This window comes from Carcharodon carcharias, chromosome 4 (assembly GCF_017639515.1).
Source record: "Carcharodon carcharias isolate sCarCar2 chromosome 4, sCarCar2.pri, whole genome shotgun sequence".
In the NCBI taxonomy this organism is placed as follows: domain Eukaryota; kingdom Metazoa; phylum Chordata; class Chondrichthyes; order Lamniformes; family Lamnidae; genus Carcharodon; species Carcharodon carcharias.
The window spans coordinates 189,701,963-189,728,355 of NC_054470.1; the positions used below are offsets into that span (position 1 = coordinate 189,701,963).

The 26,393-nt window shown below is 40.5% G+C and overlaps 1 protein-coding gene across 10 annotated transcripts in view; it reads right to left on the reverse strand.

Annotated features, from left to right (window-relative positions):
* The window catches only part of add1 (adducin 1 (alpha)), a 199,944-nt gene that overhangs the window by 119,240 nt on the left and 54,311 nt on the right, over positions 1 to 26,393 (reverse strand). For all 10 annotated transcript variants that reach the window (XM_041186143.1, XM_041186142.1, XM_041186144.1 and 7 more), the window contains exons 2-6: positions 18,851 to 19,064; positions 9,938 to 10,100; positions 5,750 to 5,901; positions 4,162 to 4,242; positions 903 to 1,052 (exon numbers count right to left, since the gene is read on the reverse strand). In XM_041186143.1, the coding sequence (XP_041042077.1) occupies positions 903 to 1,052; positions 4,162 to 4,242; positions 5,750 to 5,901; positions 9,938 to 10,100; positions 18,851 to 19,045 (741 nt within the window). In that variant the 5' untranslated portion in view covers positions 19,046 to 19,064. The remainder of the gene's footprint in view (positions 1 to 902; positions 1,053 to 4,161; positions 4,243 to 5,749; positions 5,902 to 9,937; positions 10,101 to 18,850; positions 19,065 to 26,393) is intronic.

Sequence of the window (26,393 nt, forward strand, 5' to 3'; positions counted from 1 at the left end):
GTAAAGAAAGCTTTTGGCATACTGGCCTTCATAAATCAAAGTATTGAGTATAGGAGTTGGGATGTTATGGTGAGGTTGTATAGGACATTGGTGATGCCAACTTTGGAGAATTGTGTGCAGTTATGGTCACCTAACTACAGGAAGGATATCAGTAAGATTGAGAGAGTGCAGAGAAGATTTATTTGGATGTTGCCGGGTCTTAAGGAGTTGAGTTACAGGGAAAGATTAAATAGGTTAGGACTTTATTCCTTGGAGCGTAGAAGAATGAGGGGAGATTTGATAGAAGTTTACAAAATTATGAAGGGTATAGAGAGAGTAAATGCGAGTAGGCTCTTTCCACTTAGATTAGGAGATAAACATGAGAGCACATGGCTTTAGGGTGAAAGGGGAAAGGTTTAGGGGGAACATTAGGGGCAACTTCTTCACTCAGAGTGGTGAGAGTGTGGAACGAGCTACCATCTGACGTGGTAAATGCGGGCTTACTCTTAAGTTTTAAGAATAAATTGGATAGGTACATGGATGGGAGAGGTCTGGAGGGTTCTGGACTAGGTGCAGGTCAATGGGACTAGCGGAATAATATTTCAGCACAGACTAGAGAAGGGCCGAATGGCCTGTTTTCTGTGCTGTAGTGTTCTATGGTTCTATTTTTGTTCTGACTGCAACAGAACAAGTCAGCCCATCTACAACTTTCTCACTTGAAAACCAGCATGTGTGACAAAGCAGATTTAGGTCTGAAATCAAGTTGCCTATGAGAGTTCAGTCATGTAATGGACTGTGATGCCAAGAGAAGCAACTGGTAGAAAATATTAAATGGAATGGTTTGGGAAGAAACATTAGACTTAGAAAAATGAATTCTGTCTCAATTCAAGCAGTCTGAAAAATGTAGGAAAAAATTAACTTACCGCAGCTCCAGCTGGTGTGTGAATGTGCACAATGCATCGGACGTCTGGTCGAGTTGCATAGATGGCAGAGTGCAAAGTAAAGCCAGCCTGGTTTATTCCCAAGTTGGTGCAGCCACGATCAATAATATCACCTTGAAGATTAACTTTAACCTGTAAAGCACTGAACAATTAGCATTGCTTGTTCCTATTTCTTATGTTCTAAGATCAGACACAATATACTGGGACTATTTCCATCAACACAAAGAAAGCTAAGAGGAGGTTTAAGAGAGATCTAAATGGTATAGTCGCAGCTGCTGTTATGATTGGACAAGCCAGATCTCAGGGTGGAACCTGGCTTGATAGGAACTTTTATTTTTTGTTTAGATACATGGAGATTGACTATTGAACAGAGTCACAGGAGTCAGCTGATGAACTTTTAACAAAATAATAAAACATTTATTAAACAAGAAAATATGAATTATATTACAGTACTCTTTCACCCACAACTATACCTTTACAGATATTTACAGATTCATAAGGATAACACAAGTTACAAAAGCCATCTTATACTCTCATGTTCACAGTAGGTACACGGTCCATGTAAACCAATGACCTGTGATCAGGAACACCACACTCTGAAACCAAGTGAGAGATGCCAAACCAAACAGATGCTATGGATCTCTCATCAACTCCCTGCAGACACCTGTCACACCGCCTCAGTGAACTCAGTCTTTCACATGAGAGTTTCCAATCTCCATTCTAAGAACTCGCTTTGGAATCTTCTAAACCAATGCTTTCTCTCCTTCTGATGTTCCTCTCCGCTGGGTCACCACGTGCATTCAAGCTTTCTTCCACGCACACTCTCTCAAATGGTCAACCATGCCAACAGTACACCACTGCTTCACATGCCCATGGTAAATTGTTACAGACCTTCAGCTGTCTCCTTGGACCTTCTGGCTTCTCGCATGCCTATATCGCTTTAAATCTGCATCTTGCAGTTTTCTTCTCTTTAAGCTTGAAGTCCTCCTCTCTGGTCCTTACTTTCACTTCCCCAGAACAGAACCTTTTCCAGATTCCTGCCCCTTGTCTTTTGACTAGGTTGTCCTCTTGGGACCTTTCCTGTTCCACTCCCCTGAATTTGGAAATTAAAGTTCCAGTCAATTTCTGGAACTTGCTTCTGTCGTTCCTTCTCCTGTGTCCAGCTTCTCTTTGCAGCTGATTTCAACTTGCATTCGGCTTGGAACTTGCTATCTGTCTCTCCTCTGCTGCAGCTGCTTTCAACTGAACTCAAATTGCCCACCCTTCTATCACTGTGTGGACTCCAGTTGCTAGACAACAGCAGAGTTTTATCCTAACCTTGTTTTAACTTTCCTGAAACACTACCGCCACTTGATAACACAGCTCTCCACTTCAAGGGTTATAAAACTCATTAGAAATGCAGATATACAAACAGAGCTTTGGACCTGCTGTCTCCAATCAAAAATGAAATTAGATTCTAGGTTTCACCTTTTAACTCACAAATAGAAAATAATATAAATTTAACTTAAATTTAATATACCTTCTTCCTAACACATGTATAACTTACTTAAACTATTTCTATTTCCTAACATAAGAGAGAGAACTAAGTTTAAAATGAGTCAAGTGAGCCCGTGTGTTGCATTTTAAAAAAAAATTCAAACTCCAGTTCGTCACTTTCACAGAGATGGTGCCCGTCGTGCACCGTGGAAAAATTTCTGTACAGGCAGCTTTTATGAAAATAGAGCTATTAGAATTTTTTTTATTATTCGTTCATGGGATGTGGGCATTGCTGGCCAGGCCAGCATTTATTGCCCATCCCTAATTGCTCTTGGGAAGGTGTTGTCATGCTGTCTTCTTGAATTGCTGCAGTCATGTGTCGTAGGAACACTCACAGTGCTACTAGGGAGGGAGTTCCAGGAATTTGACCCAGCGACAGTGAAGGAAAGGCTCCATGTCTGAATGGTGTGAAGCATGCAGGTCGTGGTGTTCCCATGCATCTGCTGCCCTTGTCCTTGCAGGTGGTAGAGGTCATAGGTTTGGAAGGTGCTGTCGAAGGAGCCTTGGTGAGTTGCTGCAGTGCATCTTGTAGATGGTACACACTGCTGCCGCTGTGCATTGTTGGTGAAAGGGGTGTCAATCAAGTAGGTTGTTTTGTCCTGGATGGTATCAAGCTTCTAGTGTTGTTGGAGCTGCATTCATCCAGGCAAGTGGAGACTAGATGGTGGCACAGTGGTAACATCACTGGACTAGTATTCCAGGCTAATGATCTGGGGACATCGGTTCAAATCCCACCATGGTACCTGGTAGAATTTAAATTCAGTTGAAAAAATCTGGAATATAAAGCTATTATCAGTAATGATAACCATGAAACTATCATCGATTGTCGTAAAATGTCCTTTAGGGACGGAAATCTGCCACCTTTACCTGGTCTGGCCTACATGTGACTCCAGACCCCATGTGGCTGACTCATCTTGACTGCCCTCTGAAATGTCCTCAAAAGCTACTCAATTCAAGGGCAAATAGAGATTGACAACAAATGCTGGACTTGCCAATGATGCCCACATACCATGAAAGAATAAAGATCATATTCCTGGGGGGCAGACAGGCTTTAGGGAGTCAGGAGGTGAGTTACTCTCTGCAAAATTCTCAGCCTTTGACCTGTTCTTGTAGCCACAGTTCAGTTTCTGGTCAATGGTAACCTCCCCCAGAATGCTGACAGTGGGGATTCAGCAACTAATGTCATTGAATGTCAAGGAGAGATGGTTAGATTCTCTCTTGTTAGAGATGGTCATTGCCTGGCACTTGTGCGGCACGAATGTTACTTGCAACTTATCAGCCCAAGCCTGAATATATGGACATGTACTTCAGATACTACTCAGGTACTTCAGTGTCTGAGGAGTCACAAATGGTGCTGAACATTGTGCAATCATCTGCGAACATCCCCAATTCTGATCTTACGATGGAGAGGTCATTGACAAATCAGCTGATGATGGTTGGGCCTAGGAAACTATCCTAAGGAACTCCTGCAGCAATGTACCAGGACTGAGAAAACTGACCTCCAACAACCACAACCATCTTTCTTTCTGCTAGGTATGAGAAAGGTTCTGCTGTTTTGGTAATGTTCCACAGATTATACACGCAGCAACTGACAGCAAGTTATCAGAAATACAATAACTGTCAAAAATAAAACTGAATGCAGTATTCTTTACTAGTTGATCAAGTAAATAGCACTTAAAATTTAAACTTGTTCCTCCTTACTCACCAGACTAGATGCAGTGACCTCACTGTAAAGAAGGCCAAAAGGTACAATGAGGAAACGTTCCTGTTCAGAACTGACCCTGACCTATAGGAAAAAACAAATAACTTGACTACACTTATAACTACATGACCATTATGTAATCAGTAAAATCTGAAAAATGCTTTTAAAGTCACAAATCAGCTCCCGAGTACAGCTTTGCATTTAAGCAAAAATTTGAAGACTACCCGCAAGAACTTTCTTTCCCCAAACATGCAGAAATGTTGAGGATTCCTGGCCTAAAATAAGGTATTGGTGTTAAAAGCTAATTAAATGATTGATATCAAGTCTGCACAAATTCAGACAATACAAAATCCTTAGAACCTGGAGATGTGATAAGATTTGATATATATGATGAGAGTATTTGTTGGTTGAGAATCAGCAGACAAAATGCTACAGATTTTTTCCACCATCAGCAAATTTTAAAAATGTGATGTGTACTAAACTCTAGGCTTTTTTTTTTAAAACTCTTATATCTGCCATTGTCATTTATGATGAATTTCAAGGTGTAATGTTTAATACTACACAATTCATACATAATACGTCTAGGGCATTAATTCAATGAGTCAAAAACATTGAGTTTTTATTATTAATAGAAGCACTGATGATTTCTTTTTGCATCCAGATCAATGCGAATCAATGGCCATGATTATTAATAAAAAAGTTAATTGAACTATCTGACTTTTTTCTCAGCAATTTTAAAGGCCACGATATAAGCTGCTTTAGGTTGCAGGCAGGTATGAAATAGGTTATAGGATATACATGCAGAAGAGAGGAATTGGGAGAGAAAAAGGGACACACTGGAGCCACTTCCAACCCTACACAAGGAAATCTGCTGCTGAAACTCCCAGGGGTCTTTGCCAACACTCTCCTAAATGGCCTGTTATTCTCCTGTAAACTTTAGTTCATCCAAAAATCTGTCTGTATCCTATGCTGCATCAGGCCCTGCTTGTCAGTCTTTTCCTCTCTGACGTCCTTTGGCTCCCAGTGCCGCAACTTTAAATTTCTCATCCTTGTGTTTAATTCCTCTGTGGCCTTGCTCCTCCTGCTCACTAATTTCCTTCAGCAATCCCATCACCCCCACCACCCCCCTAAAACTCAGTTCCAGCATATGCATTAAAGTTATCAAACATAACAATCATGTCACATAATACAGCAGCACAGAAAATTTCCTCCCAAAAAATAAGTTCTGCACATCTAATAATTCAGTTGTGTTGATGTAGAGAGCACAGTTGCTGGCCTGACAGGTATTTATTCCTCAAAAAAAATTGCCTATTGTATTTTCTTGCTTACTTCAAAGAAATTTATCAAAATTTATTTACAAGTCCAACTATAAAAATGTGATGAAAGGAGAGGCCTTCTCATTCTCATTTTTACAAGCCATTTTTTTTCATGTTCTCCTTAGGTTCAACTAAATAAGGTTCTCTACCAAATGGAAGGATCGAGGTAGAAATATGTTCTCTTAACAATGTATGTTTTTCAGGCATTCAGCTCAATTAGGAGATATGTATTACTTTTTTATTTAAAAAAGAGGAATTTGTGGAGTTCAATTTACTGTTATGTGGTTGTAGATAAGTTGCGACCATCCAAAGAGGTCTGCCAGTCTATGGAAAGCTGCCAGCTTACAACGCAGCAATTTCTCTCCTTTTTCATATGCGACAGATTCAGATCCTCGGAGGTCATTCACAGGGGTAACCATTCCAAGACCTAAAATAATAATACATGCAAAATTAACAGTAAAACATTATGTAAATACCAGTTAAAGAAATTTAGAGGCACATTTTAATTGGAAGCTGCCACAAGTCAAGAATTATTTTATAAATAAAATTTTTCAGGAGCACTAGAACTGATTCACTAATAGTTTACTAGATTAGATGCAATTGGCAGCAGTTGCCACCATCTCCAAGTTCCCCGTCCAAGTCTCAGGCCATCCTGACCTGGTAATACATCAACATTTCTTCATCGTCACTGGGTTAAAGGTTGGGAATTCCCTACCTAACAGCACTGTGAGTTTACCTTCATAATGCAGCGGTTCAGTCCTACCTTCAAAGGCAATTGACGCTCATGTCCCATATGACTTTTGTTAGTGTGTAACTTGCAATTCGTGCATACCATACCAGTCTTAAAAAAACTCAAGTAAACTGTCTCAACATTTGGAATCAGAAAATTATATGTTCAAGCCAAACTACAAGATATAAGCACATATCTGCTCTGATACATTCGCACATTACTCATTGTTTGAGGCCCTGACTTTTGGGCAAGATGTTAAACCAAAGCTTTAACTGCGCTCAAGTGAATATAAGAGATCCTATGGTACTTCTCCAACAGATGTCAAGAGAATTCTCCTGGTGCCCTCGCTGACACAAAACAGATGAACTGGTCACTTATCTCATTGTCATCTGTGGGACCCTTTGAGAAATTGGTTGCTGTATGCCCACAAACAGTAGCAAGTATATTATTTATTAGCTGTGAAATAATTTGGCTTGGCCTCTGGATGTGGAAGATGTATGTAAATGCTAGTTTTTTTTTTCTGTGTACTTATTGCCCATGAAAAAAAGGATAATTAACAGTCTTGATCACTTGTGCCTTTTATGGTGAACATAACCCTATTGATTCTCTAAAGCAACAAAAGCAGAAAAATGAATAGTAGCACCTTCTCAACCCTGGTTAGCCTAGTGTGTATGTGTCTCTGTATAATATGGATAGAGTTTGCTGCTGTTACGTTGGCTAAATAATCAGGGGGTACTTTTTACAACAGAGGTCACTATCTTCAATTACAAACCATCATTTATGGTACCAAACAGAATCACAGAATTGTTACTGTGCAGGAAGCAGCCATTTGGCCATTTTTGTTTTATTTGTTCTTGAAATTTAGCTAATGCTGGCAAGGCCACATCTATTGCTCATCTTTTGTTATCCTGAAAAGATGGCGAAAAGCCTTCTTAAAATTGCTACAGGCCTTCTGATGTGGTCACAGGACAGTATTAGGTGGTTCAGTCAGGAAGTCCCAATATCTTGTTGGGACAATCAGCAATTATGATACTGCTGATGGTCAAATGGAGATAACTAATGTTTCTTTTATTTGAGGTAACCAATTATCTGGCACATGTGCAGCAAAATGTTACCAGTCACTTGACAGCCCATCCCTATCTGTACAATTCAGGTTGTGCTGTTGCCCGGCATGGGGAGCTCCATTGTTATAAATGGAGCTGAACACTTTTGGAATATCAACAAATCGCCATACCCCTGACCTTAAGAGTAAATTAACTAGTGCCGACAAACAGTGGCAGTGTGAAAGACAAAGCAGCGAAACTGCGTGGCTATCACCAGTTTCTCCCACACTACTGTATGGCAATAACGCAACTTTGCTTATGCTTGTTTTTAAAAACTGTGTATACAAACACACCACATTGAGCCTAATAGTTCTTTGCCCATTCCTTCCTAGAAAAATTCACTACATGCTTCCTCCTCAAAGCTATCATTTGCTGCTTCAAATATTTACCACTTCTCACTTATTTCAAAGATACAATAGTCTCTGTCTCAACTGCAAGCATTAAAAATGAGTGTCATCTACATAATTATGTTCAGTTTGGGTCCCATTAGAAATACTTACTCCAGACCACAACATAGCCTCGATCAAGGCACATATACAAGATCTGAATGTTACAGGTGTGTAGGTACCCTCAATATAATCAATCCCTTATGGCATTCAGGAGCCCTAGCAAAACGTCAATGGGAGAAAGGGATAAAAAAAGAGTCCATATGATACATATGACTCATATGATAGAAACGAATATGGGGAGGTTCTTGGGGGACAATTATCACACCCCAAGATATCACTGTAACTGTATTCATGCGCAGCATCCTTCATCCAAACACATTCAGCTGCTTCAATGACCTCCTTCTGTCATCAGTTCAGAGGCAGGGTTAATTGCTGACAATCCCACAATATTCAGCTTCATCCACAACTGCTCAGGTAATGCAGCTTGAAAAAAGTACAAATCACCTCCATATACATTGGGAACAAAGTGGATCTACCACTGTTCCTTGATGTATACTAGCTGCAAACCCTTCTTCAATCTGAACAAAATATATTAACTCTAGCTTTTTTGTTTCATATTGCTAAGCATGATTCTACCCATGCTGCTACTTTCTCTATTATACTGTAACTTGGATTTTTCTAACAAGCCTTGAATCACCCAAACACCTTCTGAAAGATAATAGACATTACACCAATATCATTCTCTATCAAATTGGATCACTTTTTCAAAAATAAATTGCATTTTTCAAATGTATGGATGGAATAGGACTGGCTGAATCCCTCTTTACAGAGGCACACAAAAAACTGGCAGCAAAACTCAGTGATGAACCCAAGTTCATCTAGGATTTGAAGACTGCACCCTCTTCTAGGTAGACTCTTGAACTTTTGGACAGGATACAAGGAAAAGCTAGGATAATTTGACTTTCACTCCTAGCCTTCAATCTTTTTTTACATGGATCTGCCCTTTTATCTATATCAGTACTTCCAAGTTTCCCTTTCTTGTTAACAATTTCAAAATCTTTCCCACTTTTCTATCTCTCAGCATCCTCAATATCTCGAAATCAAGACATCACAGTTTCATCTTTTCTTAGGTATGGAACGTCTTTATTTTTTTCATTTTTCCTTTCCTTTTATTAACATATAAGCCAAAATCGCTACTATGATTTATCTCACCTGCGCTTTTAGTCTTTTTAAGCTAGGTGGTCTCCTTCACTTTATGCCTTCACCTCCCAACAAAAAACTCAAAATTTTAAGAGTGCTTTTACACCGTCCACTAGCTATGCATTTAACAAAACTTGTAATGGAAAATTAACTTCAGTCTCCCCCATTGATGCCTCCTTCCACAACTCAAAGCCCCAAATTCTCAGTTACACAAAGTAGCACAAGATGATATCCTGGTGGGATCCTCACTTGCAATCCAAGGTATCAGTTGCTGACAGATCACTGTTGTCTTCAATGTTCAGCCTTCACTTAATTAAGTCTATGGTCAGGCATTGGGTAGTGACCAAAAGCACTCTGGAAGCAACTGTCTGTTGAAAAGATTAATCCAATGCTCCCACTAAGAAATTATATTCATCCTGAGGGTTCTCCTTGAATAAAGCTTTCAAACCCCAAAAAACTATTTTTTTTAAAGGAGTACTTTTTGGAAAAAACAGAACCTCTTTCCATCAAAGGAACACTGAAGTCAGTGGGTAACTAACTGCATTAGATAGAAATGCTTGGAACCAACTTTTCCGGATTCATTTTATTATAATCCAATATAGAGGCAATAACAACTCTGCCATTGGTGTGTTTGTGGCTAGGCTTCAGCAGAGAGACACTCATGCTTGCTGAGCTAGCACTCTACTACAGCTCTCCTGCTGAGGTCAGAGAGAATGCTTCATTTTGTACATGGAAGGTGAACAGATAATAAACTTTTTAAATTCAATTCACTAAAACACCAAAATATTCTTAACAAATAAAATACTTTGAAATAGATATTTTCTCCCTTTAATCAACCGTTTCCCATCATGGCCCAAGAGTCTCTCAAAACTCTGTCAGCATCACTAGTTCCGATTGTTGAGAGATAATACAAGGGCTGCATTAGTCAGTTCTCAGATCTGTGGTTTATCCCTCCCTACTGAGAACAACTCTCAGTCAGAAGTAATTCGGTCCCAGTTGTTTAATAGAAGATTTCACATCGCACAGAATAATTATACTTACTCATGTTTAACGCAGCCATTCCACCTTGTGGTGCAGCAGGATACATACTAGGCACATTTGTTGTCATGAAATCTGCAATCTGCTGCAATGCAAGTAGACTAGTAGGGTTTTTTCCTTTCTTGAGTTGCTCTTGAATCATTGATTCCAGTTCTTCACAGAAAGCCTAGAACATATTTTTTCACAAGGTGAGAAGTATTAATTCTCATCAATTATAATACTTTCCTCATCAAGGATTATATACCATTAAATAATTAAAATACATCCTTTCAAGTTAACGAAGTGTAAGCTATCAAATATCACCACTACCAATCTGGTCCCAAAAGAACAGACTATGCATTATTACTGGCATTTTACTTCAGTTCCAATTCTTGTATACTACAATTTATAACCAGAGGGGAAAAACAAAATCATTTAATGCCACAGCCAAATTTTTCTCCCATTGGCATGCCCTGTCCCTACCATGAAATAGCAAAAAGGCCAGCTATATCAATGCCAAATTTGAAATAGGGTCTGTTATTTAGGAAAGCTGGAGGAAGGCGGGGGTCAGGGTGGGGTGGTAGTGGTGGTGGGAAGCATTTCTGTTTAAAAAAGTCAATTTTTTCATTTGAAGAAAATCATGAACTTTCCTGAAACATGACTTAAAAAAACACTAGTATGCCTTGCATTTTCTTACATACACACAGTATGGAGGAAACTAGGACAGATTAATACACTCTGTTCAGGGCAAGAAAGCATTATTTTATAAGCTTGAGTGAAGCTGACCAGCTAACGGTAATAATTACTTAAGCACTTAACAACAAATCTAACATAAGTGACTAAGAGTGCTTTGTTCATGATATTATCCAGCTAAAAAGGCTTTAGAGACCCCTCACAACAAAAACAAAAACAAAAATAGCTGGAAAAACTCAGCAGGTCTGACAGCATCTGCGGAGAGGAACACAGATGATGTTTCGAGTCCATATGACTGTTCATCAGAACTAAGGAAATAGAAAGATGAGGTGAAATATAAGCTGGATAGAGGGCCAGCGATAGGTGGAGGCAAAGAAGAGATTGCCAAAGATGTAATAGACAAAAGGGTGTTGACAGTGGTGATATTATCTAAGGAATGTGCTAATGGTGACATTAAGGGTAGCAAGCAGGGCAAGCAAGTGGCAGATGGCCCTAGGGGGTGGGGTGAGGGGAAGGGATCGAAATGTGCTAAAAGGTGGAGATATAACAATAGATCGAAATAACTTTAAAAATAGGTGGGAAAAGAAAAATATATATTTTTTAAATTATAAATTATTGGAAAAGGGGGGATTGGAAAGGGGGTGGGGATGGAGGAGAGAGTTCATGATCTGAAATTGTTGAACTCAATATTAAGTCCAGAAGACTGTAAAGTGCCTAGTTGGAAGATGAGGTGCTGTTCCTCCAGTTTGCGTTGAGCTTCACTGGAACACTGCAGCAGACCAAGGACAGACATGTGGGCATGAGAGCAGGGTGGTGTGTTGAAATGGCAAGCGACAGGGAGGTCTGGAGATCCCTCCACCCCTTCGTGTTCCAAATTTGACTCTCAGTACGTTTTTTGTTCTCAGATGACAGGCAATAAAGGAGACCATGTCAGCAAAGCTGAATGCATAGTTTACCAAAAGTGGGGATGGTGAGACTTCTTGCACAACTAAGTGGCCTGCTTGCCAGGTCACTTCAAAGGTGCAATTGCATGTGCGTATTCCAGAGCAGGTCAGGATGACAGATTCCCTTTCCTAAATGAAGTTAAAAGAATATTTAAATTGGTAGCTTTTGTGGAATTTGAACTCAATTCCTAGGTTCTTCATCCAATAATTTAACCACTCTTCCACCGGCAGAAAAGTCAAGAATAAGAGGGCAGTGATTTAAAATGATTGGCAAAAGAACCAGAGGTTATATCAGGAAAGTCTTTTTATGTTGTGAGTGATTAGTATCTGGAATGCCCAGCCTGAGAGTGTGGTGAAGGAAGATTTGAGATTGACTTTAAAAAGGGAATTGGACAATTGTGTAGATGATTTACAGGGCTGGGGGAAAAGACATGTGAGTAGGTCTAGTTGAGGAGCTCTTACACACAGCAGGCACTGACTATATGGGCTGAATACCTCTTTCTGTGCTGTTACCATTCTGTGATGTTACCATAATCAGACCCGAAACAATTATATAGCAATCAACTTCAGTATAAAACAATTTGATGAGACAAATCATAGTATCTAGTGTTGATAAGATGAAACAAACACATGAACTAAAAATCTGAGTAAGACCATTGTTAGGGTCTCGAGGAAACTATTAACTTTCTCAGTTATTAACTGAAAGAATTATGCCACAAAGTTTCACATTATTAACTAAAATTTTTACTGCACGAGTTAAACAAAGCAAGTCGTCAGCTGTCCCTCAATTCAAGGACGATGTCTACTCATCAATGCTGCACACCTGGGATGTTACAGACAGAGATTTCAACCAAGAGATTTCGAACAAAGCAAGTACCACTAATTTAACACTATATTTCGTAAGCACTTATTCTTTAAGCCCAAAGATCTCAACAGAATACTTTCCGTTCTACTTTTATTTCCACCCCTATAGTTTACAGAATCTTGAGGGTTCCTTCACTTCTCCTAGGACCAAACTAAGGAGTGCCACAACTCTCAGGAATTCATTCTGATTCTCCTCAGTGTTCTCACTGTTTTCCAAGGTATAAGATTTCTTGCGCTCCTTCCGCCAGCATCTGCATAGGTGACCCTCCAACTCTCCTCAAGCACCTCATGATTGTCAACACCCCAGCTCAAGCATAAGCTTCACTGCCTTCTTGCTCAGTGACTCCAAAATCAGAAAACACCCCTCGTTTCTGATAGCCCTTTTGCTTCTGGTCTACAGCTCCTTGCAGATTTCTCTCTACTCATCTCAAAGCTGCTTCCAGGCTCAAACTGCAACTACTGGCAGCTTTGCCTCTCTGCCTGTTCCCCAAGCTGCTCCAACGCCAGATGTAAACTTACTGTTTCCTGTAAAAAAAAAGACAAACCCAAAACATAGAAAGAGAAAAGAGGAAATGGGGTAGGTCACTTGGCCCTTCGAGCCTGCTCCGCCATTCAATATTATCATGGCTGATCCTCTGTCTCAACACCATACTCCCACTCTCTCACCATACCTTTGACACATTTAGAGTCTAGAAATCAATTCCCTTCTTAAACGTATTCAGTGATTGGCCTCCACAGCCTTCAGTGATGGAAGGAGAATTCCACAGGTTCACCACCCTCTGAGTGAAGTTTCTCCTCATCTCAGTGCTAAATGGCCTACCCAGTATCCTGAGACTGTGAACCCTTGTTCTAAAACTCTCTGCAACCTATCCCCATGGCAACTTGGCATATCTGGGATGTTCCAGATATAGATTTCAACTAATTAACTTCACTTTCCAGTAGATTGTAATTTTCAATACCATCCATGTTTCAGAAAACTATGAAAAAATTCTTTACATGGATTTTTTTTTGGCATGCCTGAGGAATCAATACAGCCCTGTCAAGTACATCAGCTAATTACTTGGTTTTCTGGACTAGAAAGGGGCTACAGATAAGCTCATCTCTCCATGCGCATTCTGAAACCACTGCAAAAGTGCGTCCCCTTCTCCATTTTTAATTCCATGCTTTCTTTTTGAGAATTAAAATTTTGATGCCATTTAGTGTACATCTTTTTATATTGTTTTCCATAGGTCAGAGCCAGTAGATTTTGGAGAACTGAGGGGCTATGCTAGGTCTTTTGGTTTAGTTTGGTCAGTTCAACCAATTTTGTGTGTTGAGGCTTCTTTGCATGTCTTCTTCCAGTTATGTTTGCTCCTACAGTTGGTACTGAATAGCATAACTGTAACCTGACTGTACAGAGGGGGATTAAGTATCCAAGGTAAACTACAGTCTACCTGAAATACCTAGCATGTCACCCACCATAACTGTGGGCAGTAAAAATGGTGGAAACTGAATTACTTTACCCATTGAGCCAAGACTAATAACTAATGGTAAAAACAAAAAAACTGCGGATGCTGGAAATCCAAAACAAAAACAGAATTACCTGGAAAAACTCAGCAGGTCTGGCAGCATCGGCGGAGAAGAAAAGAGTTGACGTTTCGAGTCCTCATGATCCTTCGACAGAACAGTTCTGTCGAAGGGTCATGAGGACTCGAAACGTCAACTCTTTTCTTCTCCGCCGATGCTGCCAGACCTGCTGAGTTTTTCCTAATAACTAACGGGCATAGCCTACATATCCTTCCACTCTTTCTTTTACCTTCTTCACAGGCTCTTCTGCATATCTGATAAATGGTAGTTCGAACATTCAGATTTAAGGAAATTAAACGTTCAATTTCTCAGGAAATAAAATGAGCCTCAAACAACTCACGGGACCTTCAGGACCAGTGAGGTAATGATACGTTTTTCAAATTAAACCTGCTTTAGATAGTTTTCCCTTCTTTCAAATCTGAGAGAAATTTACCAAGGCTCTCAGCATAGCATGGGTTGATGGCAAAGGGACCCGGAAACAAATGGAAATAGTGATAGAAACTATCAAATTAAATCAAACTGAATGAGACAGTGCAGAGCTAGACACAGTTATCTGAAGACAGCAACTTTTCTTAGTGACCTCAGAATATTTAGCCCTTAGGTATGTCCAAATATAACATGCAACTGGATGGATTATTTTTTAAAAATAGGCAACTGAAGAGTATATCTAAGCTCTTCCAGTGTCATGAAGAAGCTTAATGCATTGAAATTGTTTACAGTGTACTTATCATTCCATATAAACAAGTTATAACATTTTCCATTAAGTTAATAATGTGGAAACTTCAGGTCGGGAATTTTTGGAACAGACTGCAGAGACATTCTTTTCATAGTAAACATTACTTTGCTGAACTAAAACTGCCCTTCTCAAAATGAAGACCACCAGGACGTTAGCACAACAGGAGGCACTTGAGGAATACAAAGTCATTCCCTTAAAAATTGCAAAAGCCATCAAGCTTCCACCAAAAGGGAAAAGACAGTTGCAAAGAGAAAATAGTGAACGTTTAGAGATTCATAGCTAATGAATTCAAATATATTTTAAAAATAAGAGCATAATTCTTAAGTGATTAACACATTAACCTACCTTAAGAATAAAAAGGCGGCATATGACTTATCTCAAACCATAAGTAAATAGAATACTAAAACTCAGACTTATCTTGGTCTTTCGCATAAGCCGTGTAAAACACTGCATCATTTATATCTTTATAGAATTGGCACTTGGTTTCCAAATGGATTGGTTTCAAGTGATTGGTTGATGAGTATTTTTCTTTTTCTCTCCCCCCTCTAAATTAGGGTATTGGCTAAAAACAAGAACTGGGAAATTAAAATTTTAAATTGGGGCAAGGAAAAACAGTAAATGGTCGTCTGGTAGTACATAACTTGAGTATTGCTGAAAAAAGAGACACATTGAATCTTTTCATCATGCACTCATCAGCACACTTCGCAAGAATACCAATATAAGGGGAAAACAATAATTTATACTGTATGTGAAGAAAGTGCCGATTGGCTGGTTAAGTGGACTCTGATTGATAGAGGCATTGCCAAGGAGAATGCACCAGTGATGGTGACTGACAATCAAGCGTTGTTTGAAGTTTAAACCAGGCAGCTTCACCCCAATTGGCCAAGGCATTGTCTGACATAGCAACATAGAAAATAAGAGCAGGAGTATGCCATTCGGCCCTTCGAGCCTGCTCCAACATTCATTATGATCATGGCTGATCATCCAACTCAAAAGAATAAAAACGAAAATAAGTGGATAAAATTTTTTTTCAAAATTTAAAAAAGGGTGAAGATAGAGGAGAGTTTTCATGGTCTGAAGTTGTTGAACTCAAATGTTCAATACAGAAGGCTGTAAAGTGCCTAATCGGAAGATGAGGTGCTGTTCATCCAGTTTGCATTGGGCTTCAGTGGAACATTGCAGCAGGCCAAGGACGGTCATGTGGATATGAGAACAGGTTGGTGTGTTGAAATGGCAAGCGACAAGGAGGTCTGGGTCATGCTTGCAGACAGACCAAAGGTGTTCCGCAATGCAGTCACCCAGTCTGTGTTTGGTCTCCCCAGTGTAGAGGAGACTGCATCAGGAGAAGCGAATGCAGTAGATGAAACCGAAGGAGCTGCTACACCTGAATGGAGTGTTTGGGCCCTTGGACAGTGAGAAGCTAAAGGGTCAGGTGTTACACCTTTTGCAATTGCATGGGAAGATGAGTTGTTGGGAGTGATGGAGGGGTGGACCAGGGTGTTCAGATTGTGCTTGAAGGACTGAGCAATTGTGCTGTGTATATTGATGTCTTAATAGTATTCAGTCAAGTGTGGGAGGAACATAAATGTTTATAGCATTTATGACATTTAAAGGAATCGTTTGACTGACTGCAAGAAGCCAATTTGGTTGTAAATTTGGCAAAAAGTGAATCTGCAGAAGCACAAGTTACATATTTAGGCCACACTGTTGGACATGGTCAAGTGGCCCCATGAGATGCAAAGTAAAAGCTATTGTAGAATTCCCAGTAACTACAGCAAAATGGGAAGGTTTGAGATCTCTAGGTTTTGATCAGATGATTTTGATCGCGGTTCATGATCGGATTTTATCAGAAATTTGTGCCAAACTTCAGTGTAGCTGCTCCACTGACTGGACTGTTAAAAAAGACACAGGAGTGTCAGAATTCTTTTTCGTTCATGGGATGTGGCCGTCGCTGGCTAGGCCAGCATTTATTGTCCTGAGGGCATTTAAGAGTCAACCATATTGTGGGTCTGGAGTAGGGACACATATAGGCCAGACCAGGTATGTCTCTAAAAAACATTAGTGAACCAGATGGGTTTTTACAACAATCGACAATTGTTTCATGGTCATCATTGGTCTTTCAATTCTAGATTTTTATTCAATTCTACTTCCACTATCTGCCATGGAGGGATTCGAACCCGGGTCCCCAGAGCATTACTCTGGGTCTTTGGATCACTAGTCCAGCGACACTACCAATGCTAAAACTGCCATTGCCTCCCCATGCCTTTGACAGCTTGAAAGCTATACTAATAACTACACCAGTTCTATTAGCACCTGACTATATAAAGCAGTTTAAATTGACAATTGATGCCAGTGATGTGGGTGTTGGTGCTGTGTTGCTTCAGAAGATGAACTAGGAACTGAGAAGCCAGTAGGATATTTCTCACAGAAGTTTAATGTACACCAGAAGAAATATTCAACTATTATGTGACTAAGTTTGTTAGCTTTGCAACATTTTTCAGGTATATGTTGCAAACAATTCTTCAGAGGCAGTTGTATATACAGACCACAATTCTTTGAAGTTTCTGAGAAAGTTTTGGGTCAAAAACACAAGACTGTTTTGGTGGAGTTTAATATTACAACCACTCAAGTTACAAATTACACATATGGCTGGATGAGAAAATTTGATTACAGGTGTTTTGTCAAGAATTTAAAATTCAAAAGAACTTGGATATGGGTAAATGGAGAATGGACTGGAATGAACTCTTTTTTTAAACAAAAGACTTGGATAGTCAATGCATGTAAACTATTGTGAAATAGTTTTGTTTGTATGGTTAAATGTAGTAAGGAATACAAACTAGTTTGAGAAAATTAAACCATTATTTGGAATTATGATGGTTCATTTCTAGCCAAGAAGGGAGATGCGAGAAATTGATTTTTGTTTTACATTTTTGGGGAATATTGTGTTATTCTGTGGAAAAGGCTGTGTGTGTACGATTTAATTAAGCTGGGCAGAGATTACTAGGAGACAGGCTGTCTGGGCCGGGGGGGGGGGGGGGGGGGGGGGGGTGGTTAAAACCATGAAAAGGATAGAAGTGTTAGGTCTGAGGTACAAGTAAAAATAGGTCAGATCTAACATTTGCAATTTTAGATAAGTTGAGTTTGTTTGAATATCAAAGGGGAGTCAGAGATAGAAAGAAACATGTTTGCATCTTGCAGGAGTTCCAAAGGTCAACAGAAGTGGGGATATTATATTTTATTGACCTAAAAACAAAGACAAAGTAAAAACATGAAAAATTTTATATTTGGAAGGATTTGAGTTTCAAAGAGGTGTGAGAACAATGGAACCTGAAATTGGTGGGGGGGGAGGAGTGTTTTAGACTTACTGTGGAGAGCTAAGGATATAGCTGTTGAGCTGGAGATGTGAGATGTAGCAGCTGGAGCTGTGAGCTAGGAGATGATTTAGTTTAAATCAATCATCTAGTCAAGCCAGAAAAGTCTTGGGCTGCAAAAGGCAGTTTTGTTCTGAAGTTTGGTTTTCCACAGCAGAGTGGAAGTGTGTTACAGGTCATGTGGTACGCTTTTATTAAAGCTACTACAGTTTGCCTTGGGTAATATTACTGGATTTTTTATAGATAAACATCTATAAGGAAGTGCTGCCTGGAAGATGTTTACTTGTAGGTCTATCAAGTAGGGAGTCTTTTGGGGGAAGGCGTTGTAAGACTAAGTTTAACAGTGTAACTGTAGTCTTGTGGGCTTAAGTTATTTTTTATTCTTGTTAATAAAACTTTTACTCTCAGTTTTAAAAATTCCAAAGTGTTACTGGACTTCTTGCTGCTGAGAACAGTACAGCTTCTTCTTGTTTTCAGAATACAAAATAAAAGGTATGGCCCTTAAGCCAAGTTTCCTGGCTATGGTCACAACAATATAGACAACTCCTCCTTCTATTTCTTATGCATTCACGAATATAGTTGCAATATCATAATATTTACAATATTTGGTCTAAGATTTTAACAATATACCTACCATTCACATCAAATAATTTACTGACGATGAAATGATACCAGTCAATCTTTGTACCTGATCCTTATTTCAAATAACAATGAACACATGCATCTGCAGAGATTCAATTAAAAAGGAAATGTGTGCAGTTACCGGACTCTGCAGAATCATGGAAACTCTTTTCCTCTGCTCCATCATGTTGAAATCCTGACGCAAATCTGGGGGCATATTCCTCTCTCGGAGGTATTCAGGATTGTTCTCATCAACTCGGTCGAAGTATTTCTCCTTATGCGGAGCAGTCGATGGAGGGGGGGAGGTAACCACCCCCGCACCAGAGTCACCATTCATAGCAAGATATTCTAGGCTCCTATGAGGGAAAAATATTGAAATGTTAACCCACATCACAGAATTGTTACAGCATAGGAGGCAGCCATTCGGCCCATCGTGTCTGTAGTGGCTCTCCAATTGAGCGTTATGACTTAGTGCCATTCCCCCGCTTTTTCCATCGCATCCTTGCACATTATTTGAATAGAAACAATCATTTAACGCCCTCTGGAATGCCTCAATTAAACCTGCCTCCATCACACTTCCAGGCAGTGCATTCCAGACCCGAACCACTCGCTGAGTAAAAAAGTTTTTTCTCACATCACATTTGCTTCTTTTGCAAATCACTATAAATCTGTGCCCTCTCGTTCTTGATCCTTTTACGAGCAGGAAATTCTATCTACTCTATCCAGCCCTCTCATAATTTTGAACACCTCTACCAAATCTCCTCTTAGCCTTCTCCTCTCCAGGGAGGACAGTCCCAACCTCTCCGATCTATTTTCGTACTGAAGTTTCTCATCCCTGGAACCATTCTTGTAAACCTCTTCTGCACTCTCTCCAATGCATTCACATCCTTTAGTGTGGCACCCAGAATTGTACACAATACTCCAGCTGAGGTCTAACTCGTGTCTTATATAAGTTCAGCATAACCTCCCTGCTCTGAAACTCTATGCTCCAAATATTAAAAGCCTAGGATACTGTATGCTTTATTAACTGCTCTCTCCACCTGTCCTGCCACCTTCAATGACCATTGCACATGTACACATAGTCCCTCTGCTCCTGCTCACCCTTAAGAATTGTACCCTTTCTTTTATATTGTCTCTCCATGTTCTTCATGATAATAATAACCAATAAACCACTAAAGACACATTTCTCAGGGGAAAGATTCCATCCAGTTTTAGAGTTAATGATCTTGAGCACAAAAAACTAAACCAGTAAAAAGTTAAGTGAAGTTGACAATTTGCTCCACCTTCATACTCAATCTTTTGATATTCTTATATTTATGCTGCCATTATATTTGGAGTTCAAGTGAAGCTTAAGTGTCAAAGGAGTTAAAATTAAAACTATATTTAATAAACTAGGATACCAAGAACATGAAAAGGTGTAAAAAAATTATTTAAAATTTCTGCAAGTCAGAAATTAAGGAAAAAAGTCATGCAGCTATCATTAAACAATGAGAATTACCAGTCTTTTTGTACTGTTACAAATTTTAAATAGACGTATCATGTATCCGTGATCACAAACACATTGCAGTACTTATTAAAGTCTGTTGAATGAGTTAAAAGTAAATTTGAAGCAGTGAAAATTCATTGCTGCTCCAGCAGGTCTGCATCAAAACTTTCCATTTCTTTTTAAACTAAACTGCAACTGAGTTTTAAATGTAACAGTTGAGGATTTTGTGAAAGTTTATAAATAAATTGAAAAATGATTTTGAAATAAAAACTGTAGACAATCCACAAGAAACATTTGCGTGTTACATAAGAACATAAATAGGACGAGTAGGCAATTCGGCCCCTCGAGCCTGCCCTGCTATTTAATCAGATCATGGCTGATCTGATTGCATCCTCAACTCCACTTTCCTGTCAGCCCCCCTCCATAACCCTTGATGCCTTTGTAGATCAAAAATCTGCTGAACTCAGCCTTCAATATTCAATGACCCAGCCTCCACTGCTCTCCGTGGAAGAGAATTCCAAAGACTAGCGACCATCAGAAGAAATTACAACTTATCTCCGCATTAAATGGGAGATCCCTTATTTGTTAGCTGTACCCCTTAGTTCTACATTCCCCTGAGAGGGGAAACATCCTTTCAGCATCTGTCAAGCCCCCTCAGAATCTTTTATGTTTCAATAAGATCACATCTCATTCTTTGAAACTCCATTAGGTACAGGCCCTATCTGCTCAAATTTTTCACAAAAGAAAACCCCTTCATTCCATGGACAAATCTAATGAATTTTCTCAGAACTACCTCAATGCAAGTGTATACCTCCTTAACTGTACACACTATTCCAGGTGTGGTCTCAATGTCCTGTACAGTTTTAGCATGACTTCCCTACTTTTATACTCCATCCTCCTTGCAATAAAGGCCGACATCCATTTGCCTTCCTAATTATTTGCATGCTAACTTTTTGCGACTAATATACAAGGGTACTCAGATCCCTCTGTACTACAGCAAATAATATTCTGCTTTTCTATTCTTCCCACAAAAGTGGACAACCTCACATATTCCCACATTATGCTCCACCTGCCAAATTTTTGTCCACTCAATTAACCCATCGATATCCCTTTGCAGACTCTTTGTCTTCACAACCTAATTTCCTACACATCTTTGTACAGTCAGTAAATTTGGCTACAATACATTCAATCCCTTTAACAAAGTCATCAATTTAGATTTTAAATAGTGGAGGCCCCGTGGTACTCCACTAGTTACAGTTGCCAACCTGAAAACGATCCATTTATCCTGATTCTGTTTCCTGTTAATTAGCCAACACACTATCCTTGACTCACACTTTTTAAACAATAAAAGCTGTTTCATCTACAGTCAGAGTAGGCAGCTGGATAGCCTTTCTTTGGCTGCTTCAATCATCTTGTTCCGTTTCATCTGTGAGATAAACCAGCCAAAATATAAACAAAACAGGATTATCAGGAGAGGGAAACTCAGTGCATCGTGCCAGAGTTGAGCGCTTCAGGGAGCTAAGCAGAGCAAGGGACTCTGTTTGGTTGCTTTTGCCTAAACTCTTTCAGCCTACAGGAATTGATTCTGCTCTGCTACAGGAGAAGAAGCTGTTTAATTGATGAGTATCTGGTAAGCAATTAAGGTTTATTCTATTCCTAAGGCTCAAAGTAGTATATTTTGAGCAACGGGTGAGCGAGGGAAGATAAAAGACACAGATCGAGAGGCCTACCTGCAGTGAGACGAGTGGCAGAGAGATGTCACGAGTGCAGGGAAAGCGGCTGATTGGCGAGTATTTCTAGTCTTTAAAGTAAAAGGTCTTTAGTTTGTGTTTAGGTCTCTAGGCCCCCTAACCATAGCTATACTGTAGGACAGCGAATAAATCAGGGAATAATAAGGGCATGTAAAAACAGCAGTACATTAACCATGGGTGGCTTTAGCCTTCATGTAGATTGGGAAAATCAAATTGGCAGAGGTAGCCACGAGCAAGAACTCATTGTATTCGGGGCAGTTTCCTACAACAATATGTTGTGGATCCAACCAGGGATCAGGCTATTTTGGATCTGGTAATGTGTAATGAGGCAAATTTAATGAATGGTCTCAGAGTAAAGGATCCCCTAGGAAACAGTGACCATAACGTGGCAGAATTTAGTATTCAGCTTGAGACTGAGAAACTTGGGTCAGAAACAACTGTGCTAAATTTAAATAATGGTAATTACAAAGGAATGAGGGAAGAGTTGGCTGGAGTGGACTGGGAAGCGATGGCGTAGTGGCATTGTCACTGGACTAGTAATCCAGAGGCCCAGGATAATGCTCTGGGGACCTGGGTTCAAATCAAGCCATGGCAAATGGTGGAATTTGAATTCAATAAAAATCTGGAATTAAAAAAGTCTAATGATAGCCATGAAACCATTGTTGATTGTTGTAAAACCCATCTGGCTCACTAAAGTCCTTTAGGGAAGGAAATCTATCGTCCTTACCTGGTCTGGCCTACATGTGACTCCAGACCCACAACAATGTGGTTGACTCTGAACAAGGGGAATTAGGGATAGGTAATAAATGCTGGCCTAGCCAGCGACAACCATATCTAATGAATAAAAAAGAAAGGAGTTAAGCAGAAAGGTCATTGATCAACAACGGCAGACGTTCACTGGCCCTCTATCCAGCTCTTCTTGGGTTCCCCCCCACCACACAAACCAGCTTATATTTCATCCCTTTTCTATTTTTCCTTAGTTCTGTTGAAGAGTCATGCGGACTCGAAATATTAACTGTGTTCCTCTCCACAGATGCTGCCAGACCTGCTGAGTTTTTCCAGATATTTTTGTTTTTGTTTTGGATTTCCAGCATCCGCAGTTTTTTGCTTTTATAATAGAAGAGGGAGTTGGCATAAGGGGGGCATTTTCAGGATGGCAACCTGTAACTAGTGGAGTTCCACAGGGATCAGTGCTGGGACCACAATTATTTACAATATATATTAATGACTTGGATAAGAGAAGTGAATGTACTATCGCCAAGTTTGCAGATGACACAAAGAAAAATAGTTGAGAAGGCAAGTAGTGAGGATGACAAAGTCATAGATATAGATAGGTTAAGACAGGTTACGTTAGTGGGCAAAAACTTTGCAGATGGAATATAACGTGGGAAAATGTGAGGTTATGCACTTTGGCACGAAGAACAAAAGAGCTGAATATTATTTAAGTGGAGAAAGACTGCAGAAAGCTGCAGCAGAGGGATTTGGGGGTCCTCGTGCATGAATCACAAAAAGCTAGCATACAAGTTCGGCAGTAGTAGGAAAGGCAGTATAAAAATAGGGGAGACTTGCTAAAACTATACAAGGCATGAATCAGACCACACCTAGAATACTATGGACAATTTTGGTCCCCCTTTCTACGGGAAGGAATACTGGCATTGGAGACAGTCCAGAGAAGGTTCACTCAGTTGATCCCAGGTATGAAGGGATTTTCTTATGAGGAGAGGTTGCGCTTGTACTCATTGGAATTTAGAAGAATGAGAGGCGGCCTTATTGAACCATATAAGATTCTTAGGGGGCTCGGCAGGGTAGTCCCGCCTTCACATTGAAGATACCCTCCATCGTGTTGTGTGGCACTACCACTGTGTTAAATGGGATAGATTTCGAATAGGTCTAGCAACTCAAGAGCGGGCATCCATGAGGTGCTGTGGGCCATCAGCAGCAGAATTGTACTCGAACACAATATGTAACCTCATGGCCCAGCATATAACTTCCCCACTCTACCATTACCATCAAGCCAGGGGATTGAACCTGGTTCAATGAAGAGTGCAGGAAGGCATGCCAGCAGCAGTACCAGGCATACCTAAAAATGAACTGTCAACCTGGTGAAGCTATAACACAGGACTACTTACATGCCAAACAGCATAAGCAGCAAGTGATAGACAGAGATAAGCGATCCCACAACCAACGGATCAGATCTAAGCTCTGCAGAGCTGCCACATCCAGTCATGAATGGTGGTGGACAATTAAACTCACTGGAGGAGGAGGCTCCTCAAATATCCTCATCCTCAACGATCGAGGAGCCCAGCACATCAGATCAAAAGGCAAGGCTGAAGCATTCGCAACAATCGTCAGCCAGAAGTGCCGAGTGGATGATCCATTTCAACCTCCTCCAGATGTCCCCAGCATCACTGATGCCAGTCTTCAGCCAATTCGATTCACTCCACATGATATCAAGAAATGGCTGAAGGCACTGGATACTGCAAAGGCTACAGGCTCTGACAATATTCCAACAATAGATCTGAAATTTGTACTCCAGAACTTGCTGCGTCTCCAGCCAAGCTATTCCAGTACAGCTACAACACTGGCATCTACCCGGCTATGTGGCAAATTGCCCAGGTATGTCCTGTACACAAAAAGCAGGACAAATTCAACCCGGCCAATGAGCTCCCCATCAGTCTACTCTCAATCAACAGTAAAGTAGTGGAAGGGGTCATCAACAGGTCTATCAAGCAGCACTAGCTTAGCTATAACCTTCTCACCAGGGCCACTCAGCTCCTGACCTCGTTACAGCCTTGGTTCAAACATGGGCAAAAGAGCTGAACTCCAGAGGTGAGGTGAGAGTGACTGCCCTTGGCATCAAGGCAGCATTTGACCGAGTGTGGCATCAAGGAGTCCGAGAAAAACTGGAGTCAACAGGAATCAGGGGGAAAACCTAGCACTGGTTGGGGTCATACCTAGCACAAAGGAAGATGCTTGTGGGTGTTGGAGGTCAGTCATCTCAGCTCCAGGACATCAGTGCAGGAGCTCCTCAGGTTAGTGTCCTTGGCCCAACCTATCTTCAGCTGTTTCAAAGGCCTTCCGTCCATCATAAGGTCAGAAGTGGGGATGTTCACGGATGATGGCACAATGTTCAGCACCATTTGCAGCTCCTCAGATACTGAAGCAGTTCATGTCCAAATGCAGCAAGGCCTGGACAATATCCAAGCTTGGGCTGACAAGTGGCAAGTAACATTCATGCCACCCAAGTGTCAGGCAATGACCATCTCCAACGAGGGAGGATCCAACCATCACCCCATGATATTCAATGGCATTAGCATCACTGAATTCCCCCAATATCAACATCCTAGGCGTTACCATATAAATACTGTGGCTACAAGAGCAGTTCAGAGGTTAGGAATTGTGCAACGCGTAACTCACCTCCTGACTCCCCAAAGCCTGTCCACCATCTACAAGACACAAGTCAGTAGTGTGATGGAATACTCTCCACTTGCCTGGATAAGTGCAGCTCCCACAATACTCAAGAAGCTGGACACCGTCCAGGACAAAGCAATCCGCTTGATTGGCACCACATCCACAAACATTCACTCCCTCCACTACCGACCCACTGTGGCAGCTGTGTGTACCATCTAGAAGATGCACTGCAGGAATTCACCAAGGCTCCATCAACAGCACCTTCCAAACCCACGGTCACTACCATCTAGAAGAACAAGGACAGCAGATAGCTGGGAACACCACTACCTGGAAGGTCCCTTCCAAGTCACTCACCATCCTGACTTGGAAATATATTGCTGTTCTTTCACCGTCGCTGGGTAAAAATCCTGGAACTCCCTAACAGCACTGTGGGTGTACCTACACCATATGGACTGCAGCTGAAGAAGGCAGCTCACCACCACCTTCTCGAGGGCAATAAATGCTGGCCCAGCCAGTGAAGCCCACATCCCATGAATTTTTTAAAAATTCTGAGAGGTTGTTCCCCCTTGTGGGAGAGTCTAGGACCAGAGGGCATAATCTCAGAGTAACGGGTCACCCATTTAAGACAGAGATAAGCAGGAATTTCTTCTCTCAGAGGATAGAGAGTCTGTGGAATTCTTTACCAGAAAGAGCTGTAGAGACCGGGTCGTTAAGTATATTCAAGGTTGAGGTAGACAGATTTTTAATCAGTATGGGAATTGAGGGTTATGGGGAAAAGACAGCAAAGTGGAATTGAGGATTATCAGATCAGCCATGATCTCATTGAGTTTGCTCCACCATTCAATGGGCTGAATGGCCTACTTCTGCCCCTACCTCTTGTGAAACAGCTTTAAGTGAATAAGTTCCCATAGGAATCAATTATAAAGCAAGAGTTAGATTCCTTCTGAACATTTCTTGCCCAGGAAAACAATGTACAAGGTTAAAATACTGTAACACACGTGCTGCACCATGCATTTCTAGATGAAACAACTTGCAAA